This window comes from Mus musculus, chromosome 7, assembly GCF_000001635.26.
Source record: "Mus musculus strain C57BL/6J chromosome 7, GRCm38.p6 C57BL/6J".
In the NCBI taxonomy this organism is placed as follows: domain Eukaryota; kingdom Metazoa; phylum Chordata; class Mammalia; order Rodentia; family Muridae; genus Mus; species Mus musculus.
This window is the reverse complement of record NC_000073.6, coordinates 89717023-89738881: the sequence shown is the minus strand read 5'-3', so window position 1 is coordinate 89738881 and position 21859 is coordinate 89717023. Positions and strand designations below refer to the sequence as shown.

The 21859-nt window shown below is 41.5% G+C and overlaps 1 protein-coding gene across 6 annotated transcripts in view; it reads right to left on the bottom strand.

Moving 5' to 3' along the window:
• Nucleotides 1–21859, bottom strand: part of Me3 (malic enzyme 3, NADP(+)-dependent, mitochondrial) — a 222076-nt gene that overhangs the window by 115478 nt on the left and 84739 nt on the right. For all 6 annotated transcript variants that reach the window (XR_003946371.1, XM_006507189.4, XM_017321926.2 and 3 more), the window contains one exon: nucleotides 2121–2254. Coding sequence is in view for 5 of the 6 variants with exons in the window: in XM_006507189.4 (XP_006507252.1) it covers nucleotides 2121–2254 (134 nt within the window). In the remaining variant the exon portion in view is untranslated. The remainder of the gene's footprint in view (nucleotides 1–2120; nucleotides 2255–21859) is intronic.

The window sequence follows — 21859 nt, the reverse complement described above, 5'->3', positions numbered from 1 at the left end:
CCCCAAGACTCATGGATCGGGGCCACAGACCAGACTCTGGAGCTGGCTGTAACATTGAGTTAAGATCTTATAGGGCTTTAAAGTCTAAGATCTATAAACATTTGTGTCAAGTTAGTCTACCAATCAGGATTTAGGGATAGGGGATTTCCTTAGGAACATGTCTTTGTTGTACACTTATCCTGTTTCCATTAGTTGGGGTATTCAACTGTAGCAGGGGACTTGCCTCAACTAACATTCATGTCTTAACTTGCTAACCAGGATGTCAGTTATCCACATAAATGTCTCTTTCTGACAAGCAGGATGCTAATTTTCAGAAGGGTCTTAGGAATTTAAACTTTACTTAGCTCCTACTCAAAATTGAACTCTTATTTCAAATAGCGTCTTATATTGGTGGAGGCATCTCCCTTATATTGAGGTTCATCCCAGGGGCAGCTTATAAAGGCAAGAAACCATAAAAGCTCACATATGGGTGCAGGAAGTGCTGCTGGGCAGTTGGTACGGGTCCAAGCTTATTGTGGGCAACTATACAAAGCAGTTCTAACTGACCTCTGTTGTGATTGGTTTCTAAGAACACCAAAGCACAGAATATCTTAGTAACAGCAGTAACAGCATATGAGAAAGTTTTCTTAGGACATTAGTAACAGCACAAAATGGCAGGTTAGAGAGGTAACAGTTACCTAGGCCTTAACATTTTACATAGGCCTTAACAATGGCTGTCATTCCCCTAGACCAAGTTCTAGCCATTTAGCTCTATGGATATAGAGAGTCCTTATCTTCTTCCTATATATCCACTAGATCCCATAACAAGTCAAACCCGTTTGTTTAACAAACCTACACACGGTTTACTATGTCCCAGGCAACATTCTAAGCACATCACAAAGATTTCATTTAATTCTCATAAAACAAAAAACTTTAGTTATTCAGTGTAGGAAGGTGGGTTTCACTCAGTTTAGAATTAGTCTTATAACAACTAGACATTGACACCTTGAAACTATGCAAAGCAGAGACGTTAAAATCAAGGATGCTGGAGCCAACTGTCTTTAGATCCGTACTGTCTCATGGTGTGTACCTGGGTGGTGACTATAGTCCTTGGTAACACTTTGGTATAGTCTTTAATTGACCTTCAGCACAGGATCTAGACCTTCCCAAGGAATTCCCTCTCTGTTTTATCCCTCACTGCTGTTCCTCTTACTATTCCTTAACAACCCCCACAATACAATTTTTGCCTCATCTCCTTCTGCTCAGTGAACTGCCCTCCTCCAACCCTATTCTGTCTGCTGAATTGTTTCATTAAGGCTTCTTATACTGACTCATCTCAGATGGCTTCCCAGACTTCACCCCTCAAATCTGGTTTCATTTTAATTGTACTCCTGTAATAACCTTCATCTCTAGGAAGATTGTCATGCTTTTTTTTTTTTTTTTTACAGTCTAGTTGTTTTTCCTCATCCCAGACTGCCCTCCAAGAGGTCCTCATCCCACTCCTCCTCCCCCATCACTAAGAGGATGTCCCCACCCTCCAACCCCCCACCTCACCCTGCCAGGCATCCCCACTCCCTGGGGCTTCAAGTCTCTCAAGGGCTAGGTGCATCTTCTTTCACTGAGGCCAGATCAGGCATTCCTCTACTGTATACGTGTCCACAGCCTCATATCTACTAGTGTATGCTGCCTGGTTGGTGGATTAGTGTCTCAGAGATCTCAGGATTAGTTGAGATTGCTGGTCTCCCTATGGGGTTAACCCCCTCCACAACTTCTTCCAGCCTTTCCCTAATTCAACCACAGCGGTCCATTGGTTGGGTATAAGTATGTGTGCCTTCCTCTGTCAGCTGCTTTTTGGGCTTCTCCGAGGACAGCGAGGCTAGGCTCCTGTCTGTAAGCTCACCATAGCATCAGTAATAGTGCCAGGCCTTGGATCCTCCCCTTGAGATGGATCCCAATTTGGGCTGGTCACTGGATTTCCTTTCCCCCAGTCTCTTCTCTTTTTAACGATAGAACTGGGTCTGAAGTCTCTCTGGACTCTCAGCCTTTCCTCCCTACAGAGAATTCAGAATCCCACTGCGAGCCACAGAGCATAGCAGCTTAGCCTCAGGACTGGGCACAGAGAACAGATTTCAGGCACTGACTTGTCCAGGTCGCTCTGCTGATTCTCATAGTATCTCATGATGCGGAGGAGCTGCACATCCTGGCTGAGGAAGCAAGGGGGGATCAGGCCGTGGATGCCGAGCTGCAGCCTCTCTTCAAGTGTAAAGGCCATGCCCTGGAGAAGAAAGGAACACACTTAATGTACATGCAGGAAGCCAAGAAACGGAAGTTCTATCTGTAGATGGCAAGAATTAGTGTAAATCACCAAAAAAGGGATGGACCCCTTGCTGTTCAAAAGGGGTCTTTCTTGTGCTGGTTGCTTTGATGCCTCCTGATGAGATAACTGAAAAAGTCACTTCATTGAGACTAGACTTCACCTTTAAAAGAAAGTTTAGATCCATAGAATAACAGTCTATAGAATAGCACTCCTGTGTATGCCTCCCCACCTAGTACCATGATGGGAAGCAACTTTATAAATTAGACTAGACTAAAGACTAGACTTTGCCTTTTCAGTCTTACAAACTCCATTGATGTCCAAAGCCACTTAAGCAGACTCTTTCCTCCTCCTCCATCGTCACTGAGAGAGTTATGTAAGTTTATAATGTTGCACGAAATCCCCCGGGCTTTACCTGGTCATTCCTTTTACTTTGCCAAACCTCTGGCAGCCACTCACCTTCTTTTACTATCTGTACAGTTTCACTGTTTTTAGAATGACATACAATTGGAATCATAATATGCAGGCTTTCTAGGCTAGCTTCTTTCACTTAAATTTAAGCACATTAAGGTTTTTACGCCTTTTCATGATTTGACAACTAAATTAATTTTATGAATGAGTAAAACTCCATTTTGCATTTATGCCATAGTTTATCTCTGAATATACACAGTTTTATTGTATATTTTACTTACAACCACTCTGAGAGGGATGTGTTAACACAGACAAGCAGACTAAAATAGAGAGATCACTCAACTATAACCAGTGAGAACACTTGGCAAGGTAGTTATGCCATAATTATCCTAGGCTTGATGGTAATACATTTGATTAAAGGAAAAGAATTGTTGGGGAAGAAGAAAAAAAGAATCATTGGCACATTTTAATTCCCTCTTTTTATGTGTTCTGAAGGCCAGGAATCTCAGAGACTGGCTTCCCCTTTGGATTCACACCATAGTAAGGACAAATAAACTCCCAAAGGCCTGGTTCTTCTCCAGGAAGTTCTTGATCTTTGTGACATGTCTACTTTAGATAGGTCACTCTCTGTGTGACAAGATGATTCATAGGGGTATAGCCACAGTACTCCACACATGAAATTCCAAAGATTTTTTTTCATCCAGGATTTTCCCCAGTTACTGACTGATTGGAGATGTGGGGTTCAGAGGGACACTGAAGCAGATTGTCATTTTGGGTAAGTGATTTACTAGAAGAATTATTAATGTGTAAACTTACTAACAGACAGTCAGACAGACAGCATGTTAGGTATATATGGTAGACAGCAGATCCTTGGGTCAGAGTGGGACTCCTCATTTTAAAAGTATATTTTTTTGTTTTTGTTTTTGAGACAGGGTTTCTCTGTATAGCCCTGGCTGTCCTGGAACTCACTTTGTAGACCAGGCTGGCCTCGATCTCAGAAATCTGCCTGCCTCTGCCTCCCAAGTGCTGGGATTAAAGGTGTGCACCACCACCACCCGGCTAAAAATATTTTAAAAGTGTTTCTGAGGTTATAATTACATCATTTTCCCTTCCCTTTCCTCCCTGCAAACATTTCCATATATCCCCCTTCGTATATATCTTTCCAACTCATAGCTTCTTTTTTAAAAAGTTGTTATTATTTGTGTGTATCATATGTGTATTATTCCTAAATTTATAAATACAACTTACTAAGTTCATATATTGTTATTTTTATGCATATGTTTCTATGGCTGAGGCTCCTTTATTTTAACTCTCAGAAAGGGTGGAGAGGTTGGTGCATTCTGTCTGATTCCTGGGTGGTAGGGGTGGGGAGGAAATTGTGGAAGGATATGCTTTTCTGAGGATATCAGGGGAGAGGGTCATTTAGTTATGCTGTACCCTAACATTGCTTGCCTAATGCCAGCTAATGGTGGCCTTGTGCTGTCCTGGACTCTTACCTGAGCCTATAGCTTTCTTGGGAAAATAACAAAGGCACCTGTCATTTTCATGAAATCCAGATACCCGAAGATTCTGTTGGAGGGTTAGAGATTCCCACACAGGCTCTTGGTAGCAACCTTGCTGTTTCCTCTATCTGAAAGTAAGAGGCAGCTGTGGGAAGGTATAGCCCAATCAGCCCGTAGCCTCAGATCTAACAGTCACCAGCTTCATACATCCCTAGTGCTTGTCAATAGCTTTGCAAGCAGTGGGCACCACACTAGTTCCCAGATTCCTCTTCAGGAAACTACCTTACCTGCAGACTAGTCCCCACTATTTCTGCCTGACTTTTTCTTTCTCTTCTTTTTCTTCCAAGACAATGTCTCACTATGTAGCCTTGGCTCTCCTGGAACTTTTTATGTGGATGAGGCTGATTTCAAACAGAGATCTGGGAATCTGACCCTGTACCACAGCTCTCCATACCCAAATACCGCTAGGAGTCAGCTGGTCTCCCAGGAGTGCCAACACACCTGTGAGCAAAGGTAAGATGACCACTTCTGCTCCAATTCCCCGCCCAAGGGGGACCCACCCAGAGCCATCAGGACACAGAATCCAAGGAACAGCTGGGGACAGGATCCTTCCAGTTTCTCACTGCACCCCAGAGCTGATCCTGTGCCATAGCTCTACATATCCAAATTCTTCACAGAAAGAACTGGTCCCCCAGGAGTACTGACACACAGGCTTGCAGGATAGACAAGCAACAGTCAGAAACAGCAAGACCAGCTAATTCCAGAGATAACCAAATGTTGAGAAGCAAGGACAAGAACATAAGCAACAGAAACCAAGGCTACTTGGCATTATCAGAACCCAGTTCTCCCACCACAGGGAGTCCTGGATACCCCAACATACCAGAAAAGCAAGACTCTGATTTAAAATCACATCTCATGATGATGATAGAGACCTTTAAGATGAACATAAATAACTCCCTCAAAGAAATACAGGAGAACATGGGTAAATAGGTAGAAACCTTTAAAGAGAATACATAAAAATCCCTTAAAGAATTACAGAAAAACACAACCAAACAGGTGAAGGAATTGAAGAAAAATATGCAGGATCTAAAAATATAAATAGAATCAATAAAGAAATCACAAAAGGAGACAACCCTAGAGATAAAAAAAACCTAGAAAAGAGATCAGGAGTCATAGAAGAAAGCATCACTAACAGAATACAAGAGATAGAAGAGAGAATCTCAGGTGCAGAAGATACCATAGAAAACATTGACACAACAGTCAATGGAGATGCAAAATGCAAAAAGCTCCTAACCCAAAACATCCAGGAAATCCAGGACACAATGAGAAGACCAAACCTAAGGATAATAGGTATAGAAGAGAGTGAAGAATCCCAACTTAAAGAGCCATTAAGTATCTTCAACAAAATTATAGAAGAAAACTTCCCTAACCTAAAGAAAGAGATGCCCATGAACATACAAGAAACTTTATATGCCCCAGTACAGGGGAACGCCAGGGCCAAAAAGGGGGAGTGGGTGGGTAGGGGATTGGGGGGGTGGGTATGGGGGACCTTTGGGATAGCATTGAAAATGTAAATGAGGAAAATACCTAATTAAAAAAAAGAAGCCTACAGAACTTCAAATAGAATTGACAAGAAAAGAATTCCTCTCATCACATAATAGTCAAAACATCAAATGCACAAAACAAAGAAAGAATATTAAAAGCAGTAAGGGAAAAAGGTCAAGTAACATATAAAAGCAGACATATCAGAATTAAACCAGACTTCTCACCAGAGACTATGAAAGTTAGAAGATCCTGGGCAGATGTCATACAGACCCTCAGAGAACACAAATGCCAGCCCAGGCTACTATACCCAGCAAAACTTTCAATTACCATAGATGGAGAAACCAAGATATTCCATGACAAAACCAAATTTATACAATATCTTTCCACAAATCCAGCCCTATAAAGGATAATAGATGGAAAACGCCAACACAAGGAGGAAAGCTACTCCCTAGAAAGAGCAAGAAAGTAATCTTCTTTCAACAAACACAAAAGAAGATAACCACACAAACATAAAAATAACATCAAAAATAACAGGAAGCAACAATCACTATTCCTTAATATCTCTTAACATCAATGGACTCAATCCCCCAATAAAAAGACATAGACTAACAGACTGGATACATAAACTGGACCCAGAATTTTGCTGCATATAGGAAATTCACCTCAGTGTCAAAGATAGAAACTACCTCAGAGTAAAGGGCTGGAAAATAATTTTCCAGGCAAATGGTCTCAAGAAACAAGCTGGAGTAGCCAGTCTAATATTGAATAAAATCAGCTTTCAACCAAAAGTTATCAAATAGGATAAGGAAGTACACACTTCATCCTCATCAAAGGAAAAATCTACCAAGAAGAACTCTCAATTCTGAGCATCTACGCTCCAAATGCAAGGGCACCCACATTCACAAAAGAAACTTTACTAAAGCTCAAAGCACAATAATAGTGGGAGACTTCACCCTGCTCTCATCAATGGACAGATCATGGAAACAGAAACTAAACAGAGACACACTGAAACTAACAGAAGTTATGAACCAAATGGATTTAACAGATATCTATAGAACATTTCATCCTGAAACAAGAACACACATGGTATGTACTCACCAATAAGTGGATATTAGGCAAAGAGCATAGAATACCCATGATACAACTCATGGACCACTTGAAGCTCAAGAGGAAGCAAGACCAAAGAGTGGATGCTTCAGTTCTACATAGAAGGGGGAACAAAATAATCAAGGGTAGTAGAGGATGGGAGAGACTTGGGAGGAATAGAAGAGGGGGAGGGGAAAAAGAGGGGAAGAATCAGGTATGGGAGGAGATGGAGGAGATGCACAGAGAGTCAGGAAATTGAACAGAGGTGTGCAGCAATGGAGGATGGGGAACTGGGGGTAACAAAGAGAAAGTCTCAGACACCATGAAAGCATGAGCCTCCCAGGTCCCCATGGGGATGACATTAGCTGAAATACCCAAAAAAGGGGAGGGAGAACTTGTCAAGACCATATCCAGAGGTTAAGCATGCCCCCCACCCCCACCCCCACCCCCTGTTGAGGGATGAGGGCACCCACCCATCTCCAAAAATTTTAACCCAGAATTACAGGGACAAATAGTGGAGCAGAGTCTGAAGGAAAGGGCATCAAGAGACTGCCCCAACTGGGGATCCATCCCACATGCAGACACCAAAACCAGATATTATTGTGGGTGCCAAGAAGTACTTGCTGACAGGAGCCTGATACAGCTGTCTCCTAAGAGGCTTTGCCAATTCATGACCAAGACAGATGTGAACACAGCCAAAGACTAGACTCAGTGCAGGGACTCCAATGGGGAAGTTAGGGTAAGGACTGTAGGAGCTGAAGGGGTTTGCAACCTCATAGGAAGAACAACAATATCAACCAACCAGACCCCCAAATTTCCCAGGGACTAAACCACCAACCAAAAAGTACAGAGCGCGTACCCATGGCTCCAGCTGGATATGTAGCAGAGGATTGCCTTATCTGGCATCAGTGGTAGGGGAGCCCCTTGATCCAGTGGAGACTTAATGACCCAGGATAGAGGAACGCTAGGCCACTGAGGCAGGAGGGGGTGGGTGGGTGGCAGAGCACCCTCATAGAGGCAGGGGGGGGGGAGGAGGGGATAGGGGGCTTGTGGAGGGGAAACTGGGAATGGGGATAACATTTGAAATATAAATAAATAAATAAATAAATAACCAATAAACAACAACAATGACAACAACAACAAAAAACCCAGAGATCTGACTGCCTCTGTGTGCACCTTTAATCTCATTGGTCAGTTTTACCAAACACCACTAGGTAGGTGACTGTTGACTGATTTGGAAGGATTATAGTTGGCTTCCTTGGCTGCGGGGATCCCAGGGATAGCAGACATTTAGTTATGCCATCACCGTTGTTAATGGCTTTTAATAACAGCCTGTTTCTCTCTACAAGCTTAAGTGTTTCTTTTGGCTGACTTCCATCAACTTCTTTTGTATTTGAGGAAAATGAGTGATTGTTTAGCAACTGGTAATTTTAAGGATTTAAAGGAATTACTTCTAGAAGCTCTAGATTTATAAACTGACAAAACAGAAAGACAGCTTAGCAATTCCATGGCTCCAAAAGGATAAGCACTTCTTTTTGTAGTGTTTATTTTTGAGGGTGGGTGGGTAGGGAGATCTCAACCCATAGCCCTGTGCATGCTGGGAAACACTCTTCTCAGGAGGTATCTCCCAAGCCTTCTTCTTCTTTTTTTTTAATTAGGTATTTTCCTCAATGACATTTCCAATGCTATCCCAAAAGTCCCCCATACACCCCTCCCACTTCCCTACCCACCCATTCCCATTTTTTGGCCCTGGTGTTCCCCTGTACTGGGGCATATAAAGTTTGTGTGTCCAATGGGCCTCTCTTTCCAGTGATGGCTGACTAGGCCATCTTTTGATACATATGCAGCTAGAGTCAAGAGCTCCGGGGTACTGGTTAGTTCATAATGTTGTTCCACCTATAGGGTTGCAGATCCCTTTAGCTCCTTGGGTACTTTCTCTAGCTCCTCCATTGGGGGCCGTGTGACCCATCCAATAGCTGACTGTGAGCATCCACTTCTGTGTTTGCTAGGTCCCGGCATAGTCTCACAAGAGACAGCTATATCTGGGTTCTTTCAGCAAATTCTTGCTAGTGTCCAAGCCTTCTTTTAATTTTGACTTTGGTGGAAGGTTCTCCAAAATTGTCCAGGCTAGCCTGGAATTCACTAAGTTTCAGGTCACTTAAACCTATGATCGTGCCCTTCCCTCCAGTAGCAGGGGCAATAAAAGCACCTAAAAGACCATTTACTGTAGCAGAGGGGAAACGTGCTAGAACTGGTAATTTATCTGTAGGGAAAATAAATTTTGCTAAGTGGTATTCATGAGTCTCGGTCTGCATGTCAGGAAGTCAATAACCACAAATAATACCAGAGATCCTGAGGTAAGAGTGGGAATGGCACAATATGGAGGAGTCAGTACTGAGGCTCTTCTCCATCATTGCCACATTGAGAAATTATAGCTTTCCTGTGCCTGGTCATTAGATTTACACTGGTTAATAGATGACATTAACTAGTGTTAACAAAACTCTCAAAATAGGACAAACGGCTTTTGAAAACGGACTGAATCTCATAATTAAATTTCAACTTCATTGGAGCTGGAGAGGTGTCTCAGTGGTTAAGAGCACTTGTTATTGCAGAGGACCCAAGTTCAGTTCCCAGAGCCCACACGGCAGCTCACAACCATCTCTGATAGTTCTAGGGGATCGGATGACTCTCTGACTTCCAACGGCACCAGATATATGTACAGTGCACACACATGCAGGCAAAACACTTATACACATAACCATACAATCAAAGAAATAAAAACTTTGGCTTTATACTTGAGTGGTATTGTTTAGTTAAGATCTGTGGGTGGGACCTCCCAATTTTTACTGGTTTGAAATGTTTCAGCTGTTTGAGAGTTCCTAGCTGAGTATTTACTATCTGTTCTGGCTTTTTCCAGGGAACCACTGGACTGTCCCAAGATTCAACAACCACTGGGCTGTCTGGCTAAGTAGGGGACCTTATGGCCTATTTAAAAAGTGAAAGCTTGTGGCCACTCTGACTGTAAGTGCCTGTGCTGCATCTGTTTTAACATTTTTCTTGTCCCTGACTTTTTCTAGTTCTTCATCTTCCTTCCAACCCAAGTTCTGGACTCTGTCTATTTGCCACCCTGCCCATGTTCTCAGGACAAAACTTACTGGCATCAGAGAGAGGCTATTTGACTATATCCCATCATCAAATGGCAGGGCTCAGAGATCGCAGCCTGCCAGATTGTACCCTGTCCCAATTTCCTGATGTTCTGAGATCCTGGCTTTCTAGGACTCTTGCCCCTGATGACTGAGCTTCTCTGATTTTCTTTGTTGATCTGCCTGGTATTTCTGAAACCAGAGCTATCCGTGCATTTGGCAGTCTCTCCTTGTTTATTTCACAAGCGTAAGTGAATTCCTAGCTGTGCCATGTCTGCCATGTTAGGCATTGGGGTGTCAAATCGAAATAGTCTCTGGTCTTTGTCCTCATGAGTACTTTCACTTGAGTAGACACATAAATCAACATGCAATCATAATCATGGCCTCCTGCCATGGTGGGTGAGGCTTTTTTTTCTATGTAGGAAACAGTGCTGCCATTTCATATGTTGTGGGATTAACCAAGAATGCCTTGGAGAGGCTCAGCACAGATGTGTGCTCATGAAAAGCACTAAGTGGGCATCAGATGCTTTATTACATTAACTTGTTCAAGGGAGGGGCACAAGAAAGCTCGTTCGTAGGGCCTGGAGATGAGCCTTAAGGGCTAATTCAGAGTGAGGCTGGAAACAGGTGATATCACCAAAGCATGACTGCTTGTCCACAGGCTCAGACAAGGCTGCTGTGCCCTTGTTCCAGGCGCTTCTCTCTCACAGATAAAGTCATTCTGGCCATCACAACTGGACTTGTACAAGTGCCCTCATCCACAATGATCTGCCTGCTGCCTGCTGTCAGTCAGTCTTTCAAATCACAGTCAATCTCTCCCAGAGGGCTTTCTCTGCCACCCTTGTTTCATATAAATACACTAAGAGCCTATGACTATTTGACTGACCTGTGGCCTTCTGCAAACAGATGAGTCTGTACTTCTGAGTTTATACATATGGCCCACAATATACACATATTAGTGGGTTTCCTCTCGCCATTATAATTATTATAAGGAATTACTAGAAGACACACATGTCACAGACTTTCTGTCCCACACCTCATTATGTCATGCTCTTTGCTGACTGCTTATATGATCACCAGCTTCCTTCTTCAATCAACTATAAAGCACAGAGGGTAGCATAGCTCAGGATAGGGCTGTGTATTCAACCATGAGGCTTTCAGTTAAGGCTGATTAGCTGTTAGAAGATGGGCCAGTATTTCCTCTTGCTTCTGCACAATATTTCTTGACTCTATTTGTTTGAAAATTTCAAGACTTGGGGCAATGTGATTCTGGTTGGAACAGGAAGTGTGATCACTAAGGCTGCCATTCTCCTTTGCATCACATTTATGAGGGCTCTTAGCACACTCCTGGGATAGTTATATGGAGTCTCAGAATTATAAGCTTTGGAAAGTCTCTGTAGACAAAGACGTGAGGATAGCTCCTTTCCCAGACATACTTCTGTTCTCAGGTATAAAATTACATATCCAGAAAGCCCTTGCCAGTTCCTAAAGGGGGAACTGAGGAGAGGGCTCTGCTACCTCTAGTTACATTTACATACAGGAGGCATGTGATCTTCCAGCTACAATATCCGTGCAAATTCCTATTCTAGCTCAGACATACAATTTGGCATATTTTTCCCTGTGATTACAGACAGCTCATGGAGTTGCTGCCATTACACAGGCAGTATGGAGAACAGAAGAAAAATCTGGAAGATCAAAATTCTATATTTGGTTTCTACTGGCTATGTGATCCTAAGGAAATCACTTTCCCCCAGAGCACGTTCATTGCTCTGGTCTCTTGAGTAGATTGGAATACACAAGTCAGACTCTTTTTAGACGAAGCAGTTTTAGGTTGTGGCTATTGATGGCTCATATTGCTTTGGGTATAAGCAATACATATTTAGTGTAGCTAGAGAAAACATATTGGTGTTTCCTTTCTTGTCTCCTTTCTATGCAGCACTATAAATTCATTCATGGCAGAGACCATATGTAAACGAGCTGTGGGTTCATTGCCTGGCACAGTAACCAGTACAGAGCAATTGCTCGACAAATATATGGATGGGGGATGAATTCATTTTGCAAGAAAATGATACAGCAGATACTAATTTAGATACTGTGGGATCTGAATGAAAAGTCATAGAATGTTCCAGGTATCTATAGGCTCCAGCTGAACCATTCCTTCAGCAAACTTATAGCAGTGGGCCATCAATAATATATCATTAAATCAGTCTGCTTGGTGCTGCTATGAGAAAAAATGTTCTATACCTGACTAGACAATGCAGTAGCCACGGGACACATAATACACAGTGCATGAATGTAGCCAATATAAATGAGGAATAAAACATTTAAGTTCCTTTTATTTTAATTAATTTAGTAGAGAGGTACACACTGCCTTGGATGGGGGCAGATCTTTCTTACACTGGAGGTCATTCTAAGCCAGCCTTGATAAAAAGCATAGGAACTGAGTCTTGGATAATTGTGAACACCGTCTGGTGTTGGAAAGCAGGGAACTGAGAAATCATATTCTTGTCCCATGTCTGGCCTCAGTTGCATAACAGAGACACTTTAATCCACTGTCACACAGAGTGGTAGTTTGCTGAATGGATGCAAGGGCTGGGTAAACAGGAGCCAGAGTAGGCTCAGTGACAGACCAGCACCTGAGGGCTGCAGCCGCAGCTGGGTGCCAACAGAAAAAGGCCTTCAGAAGAGGCCTTCACAGGAATTTAGGATCTTGCCCTGGCCAGTCCAGTGGTGTGGGAGTTTCAGGAGAGCCAGCATATATATTTTTTTCTGATGAATGATTGAAAAATGGAGGGTGAAAAAGTAACTTAAAATAAAAATTAAAAAGTTAGTATTAGTACATGTTCCCTATGAAGAAACAAGAATTCTTATAGAAAGAATATTTCTCCCCAGGAGCCTGTATGGCCATGCTTTGCAAATATCGACAACAGAAGGCTCTCATAATGGAACTTTTTGGTTTTCTGTATGGACTTAAACAAGTAGAAGCATTCTGAAATAGTCTATGACCTAGCCTGTGAGGGCTTTTATTGTAGTGTGGCCACGGAGAAGGACAGTATGAAAACGTAGTACAGGGGCTGGAGAAATGGCACAGTGGTTAATGGCACTTTTTGCTCTTTCAGAGGACATGGGTTCAATTTCCAGCACACACATGCTGGTTCTCATCCATCTGTAACTCCAGACCCAGACTATCTGATGCTCTCTTTTGACTTCCATAGGCACCAATCATTGAAGTGTTGCACAGACATACACGAAAGCAAAATACTCACACGTGAAATAAAATGAATAAAGTTGCTACAAATCTTTACGACACCATTCGGGATGCTATCTTCTTAAGCATGGGCTTTGAGGAGGGACTACTCTAAGAGGCTTTCACACAGAAGTATCTTGAGCTTCCAGAGATACAATTCTGATTGTCTGTAAAAGCTCTGGGCTACACTCAAGCCTGGCTGTGTTCAAACTGAGCAGGAGCCACTGCAAGGTGGCAGTGTGGATGGAGCCCTTGTTGCCTGGAAAGCAGTTTGTCACATCTCTCTTTGCCCTTGAAGCATCTCAAGATATTCCACTTCCTCTAACATTTTAAAAACACATTTCCAATAGCAATCATGGCAATAAAAAGAGGCACTGCAGATGAGTCATTTTGGAGAATATACTCCAGGAGTGAGTTTCTCAGCCCAGTTTTCAGTCCTAAGTCTCTTATCAAAGACCATTATACTTCAGCTAATTCTTCTCGTCTTCATGTAACATCACATATGTGAGCTCTATTTTTCCAGGCCCCAGTTTTGGCAAAGTGCACAATTCACATTTCCTCTCCTTTGTGGGAATGAAGATGGTTCAGCAAAAATAATAAGCAAGGAAGTATGGGTGAGTATAAGGACTAGACCTATTAGCAATTATAGGAGAAATGGAGATAGCGCCATGCATGCCTTTTGCCAGGACAAAAAAAAAATGTATCTGGGCCTGTTGACTTTGTGGGTAGAATGTAGGTACTGTGTGTAGGACAATTTCAGAAAACAGATTCAAGTAGTGGTCTATGTCAGCCTATGTTGCCCCCAGTCTGGGTTCAGAGTCATATGTTTCTACAGAATTCTGTGTATTTCTTAACCAAGCTTCAGCCTCTTGCCTTGAAAGAGCTATTTGTTACTCTGTCTTCCTTGAAGAAAAGGGCTTAACCTGGTCTTAATATCCTTTACATCCAACACAGTTCTAGTTTTTTTATAACATATTCAAGAGGCATGAGTAGATGAAAGCAGTATAGGAGTTCCCCTTACTAAAGGCGACCTTTTCTGACCCATCCTATATGTCGCTACCTAGACCCTGTATCATTTGGGGACCATCAAGGGATTCCTATGAATTTCAAGTAACACTAGTTTTGTCATTTTGGACTCATTATTTATCTCTTTGAACACAATTTGGTCACTGATAAAAACTGATTCACAAGGTTTGTTTGTTTTTTTTGTTTTGTTTTTTTTTTTTTTTTGTTTTTTTGTTTTTTTTGCTCTTGATACTACGGTAAAATATCTGATGTAGACCTGCCTAAAAATAAAATGAGGATTTTTTTCCTCACAATTTTAGGGGTGTAGGATGAGGCAATTCCACTGCTCATGGGTAGTAGGATGCCATAATAGTAGTAGGTATTCGAACAAATTGTCACATTTCCAGACATGAAGTGGAAGATGACAAGAAGGACATGGTTGTCCTTGGATTTGCACAAGAACTACTTCCTGAGACTATGTTTACTATGAATTTAAGGCCTTCTAACTAAATGGTTCAACCTTTAAACATTATCTAAATGTACAGATTGGATACTAACACTTTAACCATAATAGACTCTTATGGGATATTGGGACCCTACCCAAGCCATACCACCAGGATTTAGTATCCAACAAGAGGCAGCTAATGCTACTCATTCTTTAAAGTTAAAGGAGGTGCTTGATTAGCTCAGTGAGCTACTTAGAGAAAAATGGATGGGGAGGCAGACAACCAAGGGGGTTTCAAGGTGAATATTCAGCAAGGTGACCAGGGAGAGAAAGAGTGGTAGAATTTACTACACAAATATTATACCAACCACCCTCAACTCACTTCCAACAGTGAAGGTAGGAGGGGGCCATGGGTAGAGAGTGCTGTCATTGATTGGAAACTTGCTTGCCTGCTCTGCTTCCCATGGGCCTTTCTCCCAGGAACCCTACAGTTGAAATATTAAAGGAAGGCTCAAGTCAACATCCTCCTCTGTGTTGTGACTCCCTGACTGAGCCAACACAGCTCTGACTCAGTGGGCTCTTGCTCCTTCCTTTTTGTATTTCCACCAGAAGCAATGATAAAAAAATACTTTTCTTCTCTCTGCTATACTGGATAACCATGATTTCCTGTGGTTGAGTGGAAGTTTCCCATCGGCAGGTCTCTTCGCTGGGTACCTCTTTATTCTGGGAGCATTTACTCGCATTTCTTCAGTGTGGTAGACCAGTAATCTCCAGCTGGTAGGTAGATCATAAGAGTCACTATGCCTCTTCAAAGACTGGTATTCAGTCTGGAAGACCAGAGAACCCAAGTCTTTGTAAATTCCGTACATGATCCTAACACTATTCAGATTTGGAAACTGCTGTCCTTTTTTTAATCAGTGTTTTCTGGAAGGGAAGGAAATAAGTCAGAACTTCGGGAAGAGTGCAGGCTTTCTTTGTTCTATCCTGGCTCAGTCAGGAAGCTGCATGGAGGAGGTGGTTGCTCAGCATCCAGTTCTGCCATTTCTCCTTCAAATTGTCAGCCAAGTCTCCTGGATTCCTGTGGTAAAGCCCAAGCTTTGTGTTTTGTTTTGCTTCTTTTGTTTTTAAATCCCACCAACAGTTTGCATCTAAACTACTCCAAATTTGGCTTGACTCTTCAGTAGACACACCTGTGATTTGGAACATAGACAAAAGGTTGCTTGATCATCTGGCGAAACAAATTTGCTAAGGAAGCCCTGGGTTCATTTTAATTGATAGAAACTACATGTCCCAGGAGTTAGGAAAGCAACATCAAGCGAGACCCTAGGGCACGCATACAACCTTGTTGAAGCCCTCACTATAGTCTTCTGAATAAGAGTGGGAAGCCTACCACCTCTAAGTCTGGATTTCTAGAAGCTTAGAAGGCTTTCTGATCAATTTGTGTCTCCCCTAAAGGAGGAGGAGATGGTTTATTCTTCTGTTTATTTATTCAACAAATCTCAGGCTCTTCTTCTTCTTCTTCTTCTTCTTCTTCTTCTTCTTCTTCTTCTTCTTCTTCTTCTTCTTCTCCTCCTCCTCCTCCTCCTCCTCCTCCTCCTCCTCCTCCTCCTCCTCCTCCTTCTTCTTCTTCTTTTTTTAAGGAAGGAAAATATTTAACCAGTTATTTAATTTCATGGTAACTGATAAACCCAGGGGCAAGATTAGAAGCTACAAGCTTGTGGAAAGCTAAAGAGTTAAGACTTTAGGGAAATGCTAAAATGTGACTGTAACACCAGTGACAGCATCAAAAATCAGGGACAGGAAACAAAAAATAGACATACTCAAAAATAGAATACAAGTGTTCTTCCTAAATACACATGCTCAAAACTGGAATACGAGTGCTCTTCCTGTCGGTGACACAAATGTCTCAAGAGATAGGGTTCAGATGAAACAATATGAAATTAGCTCAAAAAACAGCTTATAGATTTAGAAAATGTCAATAATACTTAAAATTTGGGATATATTTTGTAAAATCAATTTTCAGGACATAGTGAGATTTGATTTTAATCAGATTTTAGACATTCTTGACAAAATAGTTTAATACTCTGCATAATTATAAATGTTTACTTAGTAATAATAATAACTCGCAAAAAACTGAAATTACACTGTAAAGGACCTGAGAAGTAAAGCAAAAATTACTTAATTCTCTTATAATAAAAAATCTGTACTATGTTGCTGTCACAAAGTATATATATTGTCAGCTAGTATAATCTGAAATCATCCCAGAATAAAACAAATTGACCAGGAAAACCAAAACCTGGAAACATTGAGGCAGTAGGACTTTCCCCATTTTGTCTACAGAAGCTGTCAGTTAACATTTCAAAGGTCACACACATGTAAACAAACTGAAATTCAAAATTACTTAGAGAATGTGAGCAGTGTTCACTCTTAGCTAGCTGCACTATAGGAGAGCTCCTGTTACCAGTTTAGACAAGGCACTTAATCCATCATGGGCCTCAGTTTTCTAATCTGCACATAGAAGTACTGCTGTAAGGACTGGGGGACAAATACATTGTTTCTTTTTGTATCTGTCCTGACCTTAACATCAAACAATATCTACTGATGCCTGAGGTTTCTGTTAAAGGAATTCATTTGATTCAGAAAATCAGTATCTCTCTCTCTCTCTCTCTCTCTTCCTCTCTCTCTCTCTCTCTTCCTCTCCCTCCCCCCACCTCTCTCTCTCTTATTTCCTGGCTATCCTGAAACTCAAACTCACTATGTAGACCAGGCTACAGACTCTTCTTCGGTACTGAGTATATTGCTGGATACTTGAGTGAATGGCTGCTATTTATCCTCATCCCTGTTGATTGGTTGTATATCCTCACTTACTATTGGTATTAAGGTTGGGCCTCATGTCAAATATTAACTAAAATGAATTATTCACCGCTGGAGAGGTGAACGGAGTAGTATCCTTTAAAAAGTGAGTTAATGTAATATTCTATATTGCTTACACAATTGTTTAGTAAAAACAAAATTGATAACACAAGTAGGTAGATGATTTGTCCAGTGTCTTTGTTAATGATAAAAGATGCCTTGCATATTATATTGTTTTAGTACATGAAAAACTGTGGCTTATGTTATTTGAGCCTACACAGGGCAGGTGCTATTGTCCTCATTTACAGAAGAAGAAATTGAAGCGTAAATGGATCATGGTGATGTGATTTCCAAGTGACATTCAAAATCACATGAAAATAATGGCTGTTTCAACTGGTTTTTTTTGGAAGACTAGTTTATGCAAAAGTGTTGATAAGAAGCGTCATAGAAGAGGAATGGAAGAATCTGCTCCTGATGTACTTGACAACTCTGGAATTTTTGTTGTCACTGAACAAGAGATGAATAGCTAGAAAGATTATGAATCATCCTCCTCTTGGGAAAATTCAGTGTCAGTGTGAATGCTTCATGACCCCTCATTCCCAAAAGCTTATTATTTAAAATTTAAATAATGTTATTTCTGGCATCCTCATGGCCCTCACTCAACTGTACCTCCACAGTAGAGGACATCTGAGAACAAAGTAGCTTCCTTTCCCCAAGAACACAAGTGCACTTTGATGGGTCCAGCTGGGGATGATTGGGTCGATAAGTGAACTATGATTAGAGTAATAAAACAAACAGATACGCCTTGGGAGGGGCTGAGAATAGGCCTTGCACATGCATACTTGGTGTGTGTGGATGAGTGGGTGGAGGCTCAAGGATGGGACATAATATAACTAAAGACAAACCCATCAATAGCAGGATTTTCTAGCTGTTAATGCCTTACATGGACCTAATTCTCATTCTCCTGGACCTTGACCAACTGTTATCTAGCCAGGTGAACCAGGAAGGATGTTGTTTTTCCTAGGGGACAAATGGCCATTGTGAAGCAGAGATAAGGGTAACCAGTTTCTGTCTTGCCACCAGGAGATATGAATTAGAGAGTGGGTTTATAACAACAGTCTACATTTAAGTACACTGTGAGTGTTCTGGTTAGTTTTTGTCAACTTGACACAAGCTAGAATCATGTGGGGGGGCGAATCTCAATTGAGAAACTACCTCCATCACATTGATCTGTGGGCAGGCCTGTGTGAACATTTTCTTGTTTAATAATTGATGCAGAAATGCCTAGCCCCCTGTGAACAGTGCCACACTTGTGCAGGTGCTTCTGGAGTGTAAAAGAGACCAAAACAGTCAGGCCACAGGAGCAGGCTAGTAAGCAGCATTCCTTTATCATCTCTGCTGCGGTTTGAGCCTCCAGGTTTTTCCCTTGGGTTTCTGCGTTGGTGTGGCAGTTTGAATGGAAATGGGCCCTACAGAGTCATACATTGGAATACTTGTCCTCAGTTGGTGAAACTGTTTGGGAATGATTAGGAGGTGAGGGCTTTTTGGAGGGAGTCTTGAGGTTTCAAAAGACTTGAGCCATTTCAAGTGTGTTCTTTGCTTTCTGCTTGTGGAGTAAAATCTGAATGCTCAGTGGCTACCCTGCCATGCCTGCTGTCAATTGCCTGCTACCTCTGCTCAGCCATCGTGTACTCTAATCCTCTGGCCTGTAAGCCTAGTAAAGCACTTTCTTTCATAAGTTACCCTGGTCATGGTGTTTTATCACAGCAATAGAGAAGAAAAGCAACTAAGACACTGGGCTTCCATTGTTAGTGGACTCTAACCTGTAGGCCAGATCAACTCCTTTTTCCCTAAATTGCTTTTGGTCATGGTGTTTAACACAGAAAGAGGAAGACTCAGTCCACATCTACAAAGAATTTCCATTTCTTATGACAGTAGCTTCCAAATTTTACTTTTCAAAAGAGCTATTGTGCAGTCCAAACATCCAGAAATGGGCTCAACCTGGACTGTAGGATGATTTCTTATAGTTAAAAAAAGGCAGTGTTTTTCAGAAATCTGTGAAGTCAGTTCCTCTCTACCAAAAGGAGTCATTGCCAATGGGATAAATGGGTATCTGTGGTTCTCATTAGCTCTCCATATCATGGAGTTGTCATGTTATTACTTTTTGCATCTACCACTCTGTAAGGTAGGCCTTGAAAATATTCCCATTCTGTAGATCAATAAGCCGAGGCTGAGACAGTACAGAAGTGAATCCTGAGTTTCAAGTCCATTTCAACATGCTGGCTCTCTAATCCATTTAAACATTCATTCATTTAATAAGTACACTTTAAATGGAAGTTTTATCCCAGGTACCTGGCATTTGAGGGGGTTGGTGTGTATCTGTGTGTGTGTGTGTATGCAAACACACACACACACACACACACACACACACACACACACACACACACACACATATATATATATATATATATATATATATATATATATATATATATATATATATATACCTATCTTTTACTTTTGTACACCTCAGTCTAGTGATATTTTAATTCAAACCAGTTTTTTAAAGCCTTCCTATTTCAGAAGTAATATGGACTTTTGCAGGCTGGTTTAGTGCCTGGAAAGTTGGGACATCAGCAGAAGAGCACAGGGATGCACACAGATGTGTATAGAATGATTTGCCCATAAGAGGCCGGGGGCCACTAGCAAGGGAGAACAGACTTTGAAGTTAGTTCCTGGGTTCAAATGGTGATCCAACCTCCTCTGTTGTGATCCTGGATGACTTTGCTAACTTCTGTGAGCTTCAACTTGCTGATCAATAGAATGAAGATTTTAATATCCATTTCACATGATTGCCAGGAGAGGCCTGGCTATTTAGTGGTTAGCACTTGTGGTAAACACAGCTGTGCCTGGGCCCTTTCTAAACACCCTGAAGGACATGTGGAGTCCCGAGCCTTCTACTTACTTCTTTTAAAAAGAAATTTCATTCTTTTGGCCTTTACCCTCATGGTTTGACTCAGTCATCAGTTCTCAGTGTTGAGACACTATTTATTTGGGATATGTGAGTTGGTATCTATAAATTTTAACTGGTGACCTAATCCAGATTTAAACTGAATGAAACAAACTCAAAGGGGACTGGACTGAAAGGTGGAGGTTCAAGATCGCCTTTTGAATAACATGTCCATGTACTGTTATATTTATATTAAAAGAAGGAGATGAGACCTCAGCCATGCGAGTCTTGTTTGCATCAGCATTTAGCTTATATAACCAACATCGACTTGTTTTCTTTGCTCTCTCCTGAGATAGAATTTGACCCTTGTACTTGATGAATTTCAGTATTCCTTTCTTTTAATTTCCCATTCATAAGCTTGATTAGCTCCGGGGTCTATGTACTTAGGGACTATTTGCACATGGTTAAATCACTCTTGTCTGTTCTTGTTTTCCAGGAAGGTCACTGGAACTCCTGTTTATGTGGCTGGGCTCTTCTACAGAAACATCTCCTGCTCTGAAGGAGGCTGTGTTGACATTCCCTGAGACCTGCAGGGTGACCTTTCCTCTAACTGCTCCAAGGAAAACAACCTCATGGCAGAAGCTATATTTAGTGACTTTTGGCTAACAGACTCTTATAAAACCTATAGCCTGTGATAAGTTAAGTCAACATTTAAAATCTCCTTTAAATGACCTCGCCTGCTACCCCTCCAGGGAGAGATTTCAACATCGTAAACAACTTTACCATTCTCAGAGCAAGTATGCTTTCCCATGCCTCTGTGTGGATGTAGAAAAGCCTTCCCATGCCCATCTGTCCTTCACTAGAGTGGATGAAAGGGGAGGAAGACATAAACTCATACTTAATGGAAATTAATTATCAAAATTTACTGTGCACATGGAGCAGTTTATGTGTGAATTCTATTTCATGTCTATAAATGGTGACATCAACAAGGCTAAGACCTTTTCTCTCCATTAAAAGGGAGAGTTTTGCTTAGACTTATTCCTCAAGTCTCAAATTCAGGAGTTAAGTGTGACTCTTTTAATCTTAAAGAATTACCTGGGTACCAAGGAGGCAGAATATATGAAGACACATTCTTTCCATGGAAAACAATGGGGAAAAAGAAAAAAAAAACCACTACTACTATTTGACTTAACTACTAAGATAATTGAAAATTAAAATTGCATATTGCAAAAGCATGGTGGTGGCATTGAAATGACACTTGTGTCAGGGCCTATGAAGGAGATACACCAGGAAGGAGGAGAAGCAGGAAGAGAAGGTAGACTAGGAAGAAGGGGTGAGGGTTGTTCAAATCAGTTAACTTTGCCTTAGGGGTAGTTAAA